The sequence below is a fragment of the Capricornis sumatraensis genome, chromosome 6 (genome assembly GCF_032405125.1).
Source record: "Capricornis sumatraensis isolate serow.1 chromosome 6, serow.2, whole genome shotgun sequence".
NCBI classification, from domain to species: domain Eukaryota; kingdom Metazoa; phylum Chordata; class Mammalia; order Artiodactyla; family Bovidae; genus Capricornis; species Capricornis sumatraensis.
In genome coordinates, this window is record NC_091074.1 from 92,906,697 (window position 1) to 92,919,738 (window position 13,042).

The following is a 13,042-nucleotide window of genomic DNA, read 5'->3' on the forward strand; positions in this document are numbered from 1 at the left end:
AAATTTATTCTTTTTTTTTCGTTCTTCATTTTTATTGGAATATAGTTGCTTGACAATGTTGTGTTAGTTTCTACTGTATAGTAAAGCAAATCAGCTATACATATACATATACTTCCTCGTTTTTGGATTTCCTTCCCTTCTGAGTTACCACAGAGCATTGTATAGATAGAGTTCCATGTGCTATACAGGTTTTCACTAGTCATCTATTTTATACATAAATTTATTCTTAAATATTTTATTGGTTTTGATACTATTATAAATATGGTCATTTTACTTCTTTTTCATATAATTCATCATCAGCTTATAGAAATGCTAACAATTTGTGTATGTTAATTTTGTATCCTGTAACTTTGCTGAAGTCATTGATTGTATCTAGTAGTGTCTGGGTGGAATCCTTAGGATTTTCTTGTCAGAAATTCCAACATTTGTTTAAATTTGGTCTTGGTGTCAGTGATTCTTTTGTCATGAGTTGTGATTTTCTTAGTTCTTAGAATAAAGATTTTCTGTTGTTAGGAGGCTTAGGCTCCTATTTAAATCTTTTATTTTAGCAGGCAGGTATCCTGTTCTGTTTAGTGTGCAGGTCTTAACCTCCTTTTGTAGATAGTGGTTCCACTGACAGTTTAAATTTTAGCAGTTTTGTGGTGTCATTTCGGTCAGCTTTTGGAAAAGAAAATGGCAACCCACTCCAGAACCCTTGCCTAGAAAATTCCATGGATGGAGAAGGCTGGTGGGCTACAGTCCATGGGGGCGCAAAGAGTCGGACACGGCTGAGCAACTTCACTTACTGACTGGAAGGAGAGGAGGTGGGAAATGGTAGAGCTGAAGGATTGTCAGCAGCAGGAGATGGAGGGCAAGCTGCAGTTTCACTCACAGCTGATGTTGCGGGCACAGGCTCTGGTTCCTTGCAGGATTCAATTTTATCTACTCTCCTGAAAAAATGATGCAGTAATGTCTGGGTGATAGCTCTCTTTTCCTCATCGTAGATGGCAAGGTAGCATGGGTTGCATTCCAAATGCCTGCTGCAGTTTTCATGTTCCATCCTATGTTCCTGTGTCTCAAAAAGTAACTGCCTCCTCAAGGAATTAGGAAGCTCCTCATGTTGCACAACAGTACTGTAAAGTACAGAAAAGCACAGCCATTCATAGAGCATGTATGCAAAGGACAATGTACGCCAGACACATGAACTGGCATGGTTGGACATGCAAATACATGTCATCTCTCTGAAAGTTTACAACTCGAAGGTTTGTATGTAGGGGACTTATTGTAGTTTGAGGGACTTCTGTTTGATCTGTGAGAGGAATGGACTACTTGACTCTCTTCTATGGCTAGGTTGGATCACCATCTTCTGTTCAATGGGGAAATTAAATCCTACCACTTAGGCTGTCTTTCCAGTCATGAGGTTCCAAATCAATTCACCTCCCTCTTAACATTTTTGAGAGTTTTCCTTTGGTTGCCTTAGTTATTTCCATAGTTTACAGTTAGAGGAGCAAAAACAAACAGGTCTATGCACTCTTGTATGGACCTGAAGTCTGTGTTTCACTTTTAAGAAACTGATATTTTCCAAATTAATGGTATCATTTTATATTCCCAATGACAGTGTATGAGGTCTAGTTTCTTTCACATCCTTGCCAACATAAGATATTGTCAGACTGTTTAGTCATTCTAGTGGGTTTGTAATGATTCCCATTATAGTTTTAATTTCCAATTATCTGATGACTAATGATGCTGAACAATATTCATGTGGTTATTTGCCATTTGTATCCCTTCTACAGTGAAATGCCTATTCATCTTTAGCCAAATTTTAAAAGAACTGGGCAGTTTGTCTTACCACTGTTTAAGAGATCCTTATATATTCCAGGTTCAAGTCCTTTTCAGATATATTTTGCAAATATTCTCTTAGTCTGTGGTTTGCTTTTTATTATCTATAAAATATCTTTTGGAGAAGTCTTTAGTTTTCTAAGTCCTACTTACTCATATTTCCCTTTATAGTTTGTGCTTTTTGTAACCTATTTAAGAAAACTTTTGCCTTGCTCTAATAAATTACCACAAACTTAGGTCAAAACAACACAAACTTATTATTTCATAAGTTGGTAGGTCAGAAGTCTGGTGGACTTTGATGACTTCTTTGCCTTGAGCCTCACAAAGCCAAAGTGAAGGTGTTGACTGTCTAGGCTCTTATCAGGGCCTTCTGGGAAGAATCTATTTCTAAGGTTGGTCAGGCTACTGGCAGATTCTAGTTCCTTTCTGCTGCAGGACTGAGGTCTCTGATTCCTTGCTATCATCTGGGGCTGACCTTAGCTCTAGAGGCCCTTCTCCAGTTCTTGCACATGGACCCGACATCATTGAGCCAGCAACAGCATAACAAATTCTCATATTTGGATTTTTTTTAATTGGAGGATAATTGCGCTGTACAACATGAATCAGCCATAAGCATACATATATTCCCTCCTTTATGAGCTTCCCTCCCACCCACCTCCATCCCAGCTCAGCATCAGGCTGAGCTCCCTGTTATACAGCAGCTTCCCACTAGCTAGCTATTTTAAACATGGTAATGTATATATTTCAATGCTGCTCTCTCAATTTGTCCCATCTTCCCCTGATATGTCCACAAGTCAGTTCTTTACGTCTGTGTCTCTATTCCTGCCCTGGAAATAGGTTCATCAGTACCATTTTTATAGATTGCATATATATGCCTTGTTTGCTGCTCAGTTGGGTCTGACTCTTTGTGACTCCATAGACTGTAGCTCGCCAGGCTCCTCTGTCCATGGAATTCTCCAGGCAAGAATACTGGAGTGGGTAGCCATTCCTTTCTTCAGGGGATCTTCCCAACCCAGCAATCAAACCTGGGTCTCCTGCATAGCAGACAGATTCTTTACCGTCTGACCCACCAGGGAAGCCCCCAATATGCTTAAGTATGTATTTGTTTTTCTCTTTCTTCACTTGTCATGTGTGGAATTTATTACCTCCCCTTCGGTCAATTTCTCTTGCCTCCAGAAAGTTGTTTTTAAAAGCTGTGATTAGACTGGGCCCACTCAGATAAACCAGGATAATCTCTTTAAAGTCTACAACCTTAATCACACCTGCAAAGATGTGACCCTGGGTATTTAATATACTTACAGGTTCCAGAGATTAAGCTGAGGATATCTTTGGGGGATCATTTTACTTACCACACAAAGTCACTAAGGTTTTCTTCTAGGTTTATAATTTTAGCTTTTACTTCTGTTATACATTGTGGTAAACATATATTTTGCCTATATTTGTTGTATTTATATTTTTTGACTTGAGTCCTTTTGTAAACGGAGAGGTATAGAACAAGGTTCTGTGGATGTATGTCTATTACAACCCACTTGTTACAGCACCATTTTGGAGAAAACATTATCCCTTTCCCATTGATGTCCTTGCCATCATTTAAAAAAAATTGAAAATATATAGATCTACTTCTGGATTCTCTATTCTGCCCTAATGCTCTATTTCTTATCTTTCTGCCAATTCCAGTCTTAATTATATAGTTTCATAAATCCTATAATTAGATTATTTAAATCCTCCAAGTTTGTACTTCTCTTTGAAAACTTACATCTTAAATCCTCTGCATTTCCATATAAAATTTAAAACCAGCTAGTTAAGGTTATAAAAAAATTCTGCTGGGATTTTGATCAGTATTACATTGAATCTTTACATTAACTTGGGATAATTGTCAGCTTAATATTATCTTCAGATCTATGAAAATTATAAACTGAGTTTTCTTGAAATTCAAATGTTGACGTTCTAATGCCCATGTGATTCCATTTATATTATAAAGTTAATTAAGGTCACAGGTGCCAAGTAGTTTCAGTTGTGTCCGACTCTGCAACCCTATGGATTGTAGCCCGCCAGGCTCCTCTGTGTATGGAATTCTCCAGGCAAGAATACGGAGTAGGTTGCCATTTCCTACACCCGCGGATCTCTCTGACTCAGGGGTAGAACTTCATCTCTTACTTTTGTCTCCTGAATTGGCAGTCTGGTTCTGTACCACTAGCAACAATTAGGAAGCCGAGGTCATGGGGGTGGCTCCCTAAATCCCATAGGACTAGTGTCCTAACAAGAGACACCGGGAGTTCACACACAAAGAGGCCATGTGAGGATGCAGTGAAAATGTAAGAGCTCTCAGGACAGACTAAACCTGCAGCCTTGGTGATATTGGACTTCTAAACTCCAGTACAGTGAGAAAATAAACTTCTGCTGTTTAAGTCACTAGTCTGTGGTATTTTGTTATGGCAGCGCTACCTGACTAATATGAACATGACGTATCTCTTTCAATCATACAGGCTTTATTATCTATAAGCAATATAATTTTCAGGATACAGGTACTACACATCTTTGGTCAAATCTGTCCTTGAAGTATTTCACAGTGTTTGATGCTATCACAAATAATTTTAAATTTCATTTTCTTCCACTTCTTAACAGAGTTTCCATACACTCTACATCCAGTTTACCCTACTGTTAACTTACATCTTACATTTATCATGGTACATTTTCACAGTTATTGAACCAACAATGATATAATACTGTTAACTAAACTCCATACTTTATTTGGATCGCATGAGTCTTCCCCTTCAGATTTTTTCCTGTTCCTGGATCACATCCAGGATGTCACATCATATTTAGCCTTTGTCTGCTTTGTCCCCTTTGATCTGTGAATATCTCAGATATTCCTTGTTTTTGACGACCTTGACAGTTTTGAAGAGCCAGGTACTGTCAGAATGTCTCTCAGTTTATGTTTTTCTCATGGTTAGTCTGGGGCTCTAAGTGCTTGGGAAGACAACAGAAGTAAAGTAACAGTCTCATCAAGTCCTATTAGGAGTATATGCCATCAAACTGATGATGCTGACCTGTCCGAGGCTGTCCGTGCCAGTTTTCTAACTGCGAAGTTGCTTTTTGTCCCCTTTCCATACTTTATACTTTTTTGATGTAAATCATGAAGTACAGCCCACTCTCAGGGTATGGGGAGTTAAGGTGTACCACCTTGAGAGGGAACATCTATATAAATTATGTGGAATTTTACCAAGATCTGTCTCACCTCTCTCATTTATTTATTTACTCAATCATTTATATCGGCATGTACTCATTGATGCTTATTTTATACTCTGGATTTCAATTCAATCCTAAATTACATTTTTGTTCAAACTGTTCCAGCTTTGGCCACTGGAGGCTCTTTCAGGTTGGCTTCTGACACTGACATTCAATAAACAACTTAGCTATTTTTAAGGATCAAGCTTAGTATGTTAATTATATTCACATTGTGCAAAAGACCTCTAGAACTTTTCAAAACTTGCAAAACTATTCCCATTTCTCCCTCTCTGTAGCACCTGGTAACCATCACTGTGTTGCATTTCAATGAATTTGACTACTCTAGATATCTCATACAAGTGGAATCACACAGCATTTATCTTTTTCTGACTGGCTTATTTCACTTTGCTTATCGTCCTCAAGGTTCATCCTTCTTTTTCAAGACTGCATAATGTTCAATTGTATGTATACATTACATTTTCTTGCTTCATTCATCCCTTAGTGGACATTTGAGTTGCTCCACCTCTTGGCTACTGTGAATATGTTGCAATGAACCTGGGTATGCAAATATTTCTTCAAGACCCTGCTTTTAATTCTTTTGGATATATACCCAGAAGTGGATTGCTACAGCATAGAAATCATACCTGTTCTACTTTTAATTTTCGAGGAACCTCTATACTCTTTTCCATAGTGACTGCAACATTTTACATTCCCACCAACAGTGCACAAAGGTGCTAGTTTCTCTGATCCTTGCCAACACTTGTTACCTTGTGTGGTTTCCTCCACCTCTGTGGGTTTGGATTTGAATGCATTTATTCTAGTGGCTAGAGCCACATGATTCAGAGTTCCTTTCAGGAGAATCTGATGTAGGGAGTATAGCTGGCTTATCTAGCTACTGGATTTTCAGATCAATGGATACATTTGTGCTGAGGCCACAGTCCCCTTCAGCCACTGACTAAGTAAGACATGGTCCAAAGTCAGGTAATTTCTGCCTAACTCTGGACTCCTTCTGAAGGCTCTGCCTTTGTCTTAAACCCTCCCCTTTATCTTTTGTGTATGAGAAAGATACCCTTCCCCCAATAGATTCTTGCACATCTAATTTTGTCTTGGCATCTACTTCTCTGACACAGCCATTTTTGGGAAGAAGTGAAATTAGATATTTAGTTTACTACCATAATTTAACTATTAGGACAATTGCTTCAAATCAGCCTCTTTAGTTTGCTGACGTTAACATGGTCATAGCTCTGGAAATAATTTGGTGTCAAATGTGTTTCAAAAGTAATCTGAAGAGTATTAGAAATAAATTTCTTTCAATGAAAAGAAACAAAGATATTTAGTCTAGTGTCTTAATATGGAAGTGACTATTAAGTTTTGAGTTCTTTAAAGATGGAAGAATGAATTACTTCTAACATATTTATTATCTGAGAGAAAGTTTATTGTTCTGATTTACTGAAACTTAAAATATTCCATTAAATTACCCAGGAAAATCCAGGTAGCAAAAAATATATAACACTGTCCATTCCTTTAAGAGATTTCAAACAAGTTTTAAAAGGCCACAGAACTATATATAAATATATGAGTGTGTGTGTGGACACACACACTATACCATTTAAACTACTTCTATATTCTATACTTAAAATTTCAAGTATAGTAGCCTACTTTTTAGAGCTGAGGTAACACCAACTTTCCCTCAACATAACTGCATAGGTGATTAAGGTTAAGTGTGAATACTACTGTGAAGTCTCAAGTCACCTGATCAATTCCATTTTGATTTTAGGTAAAAACCAGTATATTATACATGCATCTGAACGAAACATCTTCAATATGTCTGTGCCCATGTGTCTGTTTCAGTGGAGGGGGAAGAACAGGTATACGCCAGGGAAACGTTGACTGAACTACAGATAATTGAAATTTAGAAGTCTGCTGTAGTTGGTAACACAGAAACATACACAGTCTTCGTGTTCAAAGTCTTCATAGGGATTTCTTCTGTAATTTCTAGAATGGAAAGAAGAAGTTTTAAGGAAATAATTTTTCTATCTATTTTGGATGAACATTAAAAAAAAAAGTTAACTGCCTGGATAGCAAGATATTCGGCCTTACCTTAAGGGAAGCCTAAACTCTGTCTCCGCTACTGGGGGGGTACTTTTTCCTGAATGACAGGAGTATCTTTTGTTATATATTGTGAACACACCTGGTAGTTTATGCTAATGAGATGACAATGAGATGACTCAGAGTGGAGCTGGCCACACCAGAAAAAACAATCATATGAGCAATTATACCTATGTAATGAAGTCTTAATATAAACTCTGGACACCAAGGCTCAGGTGAGCTTCTCTGGTTGGTAATACACTGTACATACTACTGTCATGCTCTGGGGCTAGGAGGCGGTAACACTGTCAATGACTCCTTTGGGAGAGATGATCTGAAGTTACATACTTGGACTCCTTTCCAAGTGATGTCACTCAGTCGTGTCTGACTCTTTGTGACTCCATGGACTGTAGCCCACCAAGCTCCTCCGTCCATGGGATTTTCCAGGCAAGAGTACTGGAGTGGGCTGCCATTTCCTTCTCCAGGGGATCTTCCCGACCCAGGGATTGAACCCGGGTCTCCCACATTTTAGGCAGATGCTTTTACCGTCTGAGCCACCAGGGAAGTCCCCGGGGATCTTCAATAAGATTAAAAGATTAATTTCTAATCTGAAAAAATGGGAACAACAAGGCAAAGGAGTAACATATTTAAAGCGCTAAAAGAAAAAACTATCAACAAAGAATTCTCCATTTAACAAAACAGAGTTTTTCTTCTTCTTAATTTTTTCTTCAAAAATTAAGGAACAATTAAGACATTTCCAAGTAAACAAAAATTGAGGGAGGAGATCATTACTACCAGCTCTGACCACAAAGAAATGCTACATGGATCGTTCAGGTTGAAATGAAAGGGTGCCAGACAGTGAATCAAAGTCATATTGCTGCTGCTTTTAATTTTCAACCCCCCTTTTTGTTTCCTACATGATTTAAAAGTAAATACATAAAACACAATTAAGAATTTATGTTTGGGGACACATAATTACAAAGATATAAATCCTGACAAGAATACAAATGGGGACAGAGCTGTATAGAAGCAGAGTTTTTGTATGTTATAAAAGTCAAACTGGCATCAATTCAAACTAGATTGTTACAAATTTAAGATGTTAGTTGTAACCCCCATGGTAAACACTAGCATCTTAACAGAAAAAAAACACAAAAGGAAGTGAGAAAATAGTACAATACAAAAAATAAACTAAACACAAAAGGTGACAACAATGGAGGAAATGAAGATTAAAAAAGGTAAAAGGCTCCGAGAAAAATTTCCCAGTAAAATGTGAGAGCTTCTTCCTTATCAGTAACTATTATTTTTCTTTTTAACCAGAGCCTAACTGACCTGGAGAAAGAGAAATACCCATCTCTAGACCCCTTCAGCCTTCCTTTCTCACCTAAAGAGGAAAAACTAAAAAGCTGAGTAAACACTTGTGAAGGTCACAGCTCAGAGGCATAGGCTCACTAAAGACTGAAAAATTATAGAACACTTCTCCTCCCCACATACTCTACTACAACATCATAAGGGCTCCTGTATAATAGCGTATTACAGCTGAAAGGATGTGCAAAGCTCTGACCATATTTAAAAAGGAATCTCTAGGGAAACCATAAAACAACAGAAGGAAATTGGAGCCTCTGGAGCCGACAGCAACAATAAACAATTATAGCCTAATTCCTAGAAGATAAACATAAAACTTTACAATGAAGGCCTACCTTACCTCAGCTCCCTCTCCTCAAAACATCATGTACTGCTGTCAACCAAATATCACGTTATTCTAAGAGGGAACACAGTAGGAAGAGATGAAGCAAGCCATCACTAGACTCAGATGTGGCAGAGATTTTGAAAATATCAGATTGGGAATTGCAAATAATTAGGATTAATGTTAAAGATGCGAACAGAAAGGGTGGACAACGTTGAAGAACAGATGGGTATGTAAGCACAAAGATGGAAATTCCAAGAAAGAATTAGAAGGAAATGCTAGAAATCAAAACACTGTAACAGAAATGAAGAATGCATTATACCAAAAAACTTATACTCAAGAACAGCATATTCAAACTTCAGAAGAATCAAAGATATGACTATTTGGGGAAAGACAATGTCTAGTAACTTTCCACCAGAGCTGGGAGACGCAAATCTTGATTTAGAAACTCCAATAAATCCCATGCTATAAGGCTGTAAAAATAAAAGGATGAAATGACAAAAGGTTTTTGGGATGACAAGAAGGATGGCTATTAATCAGAAAAAAACAGATCCCATTAAGGGAAGCTACTTGAGGAAATGATTCCAGTAGCATCAGCATTAAAATGAACACCCATGTGAAATGGGATTATAGAACAGAACACAACAGGAGGGCTAAAAAGTCAACAGAGAAATTGCCGGAACAGCCACAGAAGCTGAAATCACAGAAGTGGATGATCTAAGTGGGAGTAAGAGAAAACCTATCTTTAGAGACACTAGCCTGTGTCTTGTCCTAACTCTCTGTCTTCTCAATTATGGAATGGAGAATGTCAACTAATGGCCTAACTCTTCACATTTTTATGCAGCTCACTGAGAAAAGGCATGCTTTATAAGTTGTAAAGGAGGAGGTACATAAAGTCAGTTATGTTTCCTTCAAGCTGTTATTTTAAGATACAGTGATCATTTCAATTCTCGGGGAAAAGGACAATTTTGGGATTAGCAAACAAGCTAACTTACCTAGAAGCGTATATTTTTAATAATATACCATTATATATTTTTAGATTATTTCCAAAGCAAAAAGTAATCATCCTTTAAATTATTAGTAACATTCACAATATGGCAGATTTCTGGAGACAGCAAAAAAGTAAAAGAAAACAATAGCATTATCTCTTACACATAAAATCTACAAATGATTGATGGCATCAAAATCTATTTTCAAGAAAATAAAAACAAAAATGAAAAAGATTAGCATGTTCTAAAATCTCCTCACCTTCTGTTTGAGTCTCATTCAGAAACAGCTTTAGCTTCCTGCTCCGGAGGCCAAACATCTTGGCCGCTTCATACAGAAGACCTTGGTGAGTGAGCCCATTCTGTCCAAGTGGATTTTCAAGCAGAAGAGTGCCTACTGTTCCCATTAAACACTCTACAGAAAAATAAAAAAAAGATTTAAATCCTGAGAGTTCACCCTCTTGCTGGTGGATCCCTACTGGAGGTGGTGACCAGATAGCTCTACTGGGCAGAGCAACAGGCTTGAAAGCCAGAAGTGGGTACAAGAGTGGGATTAATTGTAGAAATAGAAACAATCTTAAATATGCCACTGGGGGAAAGGAGAAAGGGAAGAAAAAACAATTAGTATAAGAGCCCAGGAGTTTAGGGAAGAGATATTCAGTAAACAGTCAAATGAAGCACGCAAAGACAGTAATAAATGTGCACAATGAGGATCTTAGAATATCAAGGAAAAACAAGCACCAATCTCATCTGCTGATTATATGTGGATACTTACAACAGTTCTCAGAACATATTTCAAGAGAAAAGGGGGAAAAATTAAAAATTACAATGGTTTTGCATTTAAACAATTCAGCTTCATTTAGCTATAATTTCTACCTAACCAATTTATCTTATTTCCTAACCATGTTAGATGGAAACACACCAAAGAAACAAGCCATGAGTGTCCCCCAAAGAAATGTGGGAGTCTACATTTTAAATTACTAAGTTGAAACTGACTTGAAAAATCCATATAAATCAGCAAGATTGAACATTAAAGGAAGCTTAACACCTAGCCTTCCATTACCTTCCCGGTGAGTGTTCACAACTGGAGGAGGTACGCACCTTGTGGATCTGCATTCAAGAGCTGTAGGTTGATATACTGACAGAGAAGAGTACTAGGACTGTCAGTCACAGACAGCGCTGATCCTGCAGTCACACACAGTGTTTTTCCACTAAGACTCAGTAAGTTGGTTTGGTTTTTTAATTCTAAAAATAACAGCAAAAGTAACAAAAAAAACCTTTTAGGGAGTTCAGAGCTGAAGTCATTCACTTTTTCTTACTTAATTATTAAACTATTATGAACCTTTACAGTGATGCTTTCCAGTTAATTTATGTTTATTAAAGAACACTGCCTTTTCTATAAAATTAGACATTAATGACATGCACATAGTAGGAAATCTCAATGTTGCAAAATAGCATAATATTCATAACTTATAGAGCAAATTAATTTCCCCCTTTAGTATTTTTCCTCCATATTATGCACGGGCTCAGTCGCTGAGTTGGGTCTCTTTGTGACCCCATGGAGTGTAGCCCGCCAGGCTCCTCTGTCCATGGACTTTTCCAGGCAAGAATATGGGAGTGGCTGCTATTTCCTACTCCAGAGGATCTTTCCAATCCAGGGATTAAACCCGAGATTCTTTTGTCTCCTGCATTGGTAAGTGGATTTTTATCACTGTGCCACCTGGGAAGCCCCATAGTATAGGTTCCTTTTAAAATTTCTTCCTATATAAACTTACCATGAAAAGAAACCTTATGTCAAAAAGATTATGGTTAGAAGGTAAACTGACTAATGAGTATAGTCAACTATAGCAAGATACACAGAACAGACATAGTATAATTTCATTTATATACAATTAAATATTGTTTCAATGGTAAAGAAGCCGCCTGCCAATGCAGGAGACGCAAGAGATGTGGGTTCAATCCCTGGGTTGGGAAGATCCCTGGAGAAGGAAAGGGGAATTGGACACAAGGAACTGGACACAACTGAGCACAGCCATGCTAAACACTGGTTAAGGTAGAAGATTAGTTATAGTTACTATGTTCCTAAAGGTTAATGTAGGGCCCAGGCACTCCTCGGCTTTCACAGGCTGCCACTTGCTGGGTCAGAGGGGAGAGCAAGCAGCCCACACTAACCTTTCCTGTAACCTCCCAACATTTGAGCCAGGTACAAGAGCAACTCTCTGGCAAAGCTCTTCTGCAAGTCCACTGACTGTCAGTGTTAGATGTGGCTAGACAGATGTGTTCCAGTCTTTTTCTTTCTTATTCTACAACGACTTGAGACAGAGATCCAAGCTGTCTACTGACTGATTTACCAGCTTCCCTTGGTGGATCTGGGTCAGAGGTTTTTTCCCCAGATCCTCCAATGAAACATCTTTCAGACCTTAATTTTCCAAGTTTTTCCCATATCAAGTTTGTGTCCCTTACTCAGCCTTTAAATGATACAACAGCAAATGGTTTTCATGTTGCTTCCATCAATTTACAATCCAACAGTAAATGACAGTTCCTATTACATAATATCCCTGACATCTGATATTATGAAATTATTCTTGCTTTTTGCCAATCTAGTTGCATGTAACAGTACCTCATTGTGGTTTCTACTATTGAGGTAGAGCAGTGTTTTCTTTATTGGCCACTTGGATTTCTTCTTTTAAGCTATTTAGACATTTCACAAAATGAACATTCAAATTTGTTAACTGAGTGTATTAGTTTCCCATGACTGCTGTAGAAATCACAAACCAAGGAGGGGAGTGGTGGAGGGTGAGGTAAGCAAGACAGCTTAAAACAACAAAAAAGTATCATCTCAGTTTCCTGAAGGTGACACGTTCAAAATCTGTCAATAAGGCCATGCTCCCTCTGAAGCCTGTAAAGAAATTCTCTTTTCTCTCCCTAACTTCTAGAGGTTCCCAGCAATCTTTGGTGTTTCTTGGCTTGCAGGTTTGCCCAATTCCAATTGCTGCCTCTGTCACCACACAGCCTTCTCTCTGTCTTCACATGGCCCTTTTCTTACAAGGACACATACTGGGGTAGTGCCCACCTTTACTTCAGTATTATGTTAACTAATTCTAATACATATGCAATGAACCTATTTTTCAAAGGTCACATTTGAGTGCACTGAGGGTAAATAAGAGGACTTCAACATATCTTTTTTTGGGTAGAGATGGTGGGGTGTAGTATCACAGTTAAACCCATGACGGTAGGA

General features: G+C 37.9%; 1 protein-coding gene across 1 annotated transcript in view; it reads right to left on the reverse strand.

Annotated features, from left to right (window-relative positions):
• Positions 1–6,382: 6,382 nt before the first annotated feature.
• Positions 6,383–13,042, reverse strand: part of IARS1 (isoleucyl-tRNA synthetase 1) — a 77,552-nt gene continuing 70,892 nt past the window's right edge. Inside the window, exons 32-34 of the mRNA XM_068974066.1 lie at positions 10,906–11,049; positions 10,067–10,219; positions 6,383–7,041 (exon numbers count right to left, since the gene is read on the reverse strand). Of these exons, the coding sequence (XP_068830167.1) occupies positions 6,959–7,041; positions 10,067–10,219; positions 10,906–11,049 (380 nt within the window). The 3' untranslated portion in view covers positions 6,383–6,958. The remainder of the gene's footprint in view (positions 7,042–10,066; positions 10,220–10,905; positions 11,050–13,042) is intronic.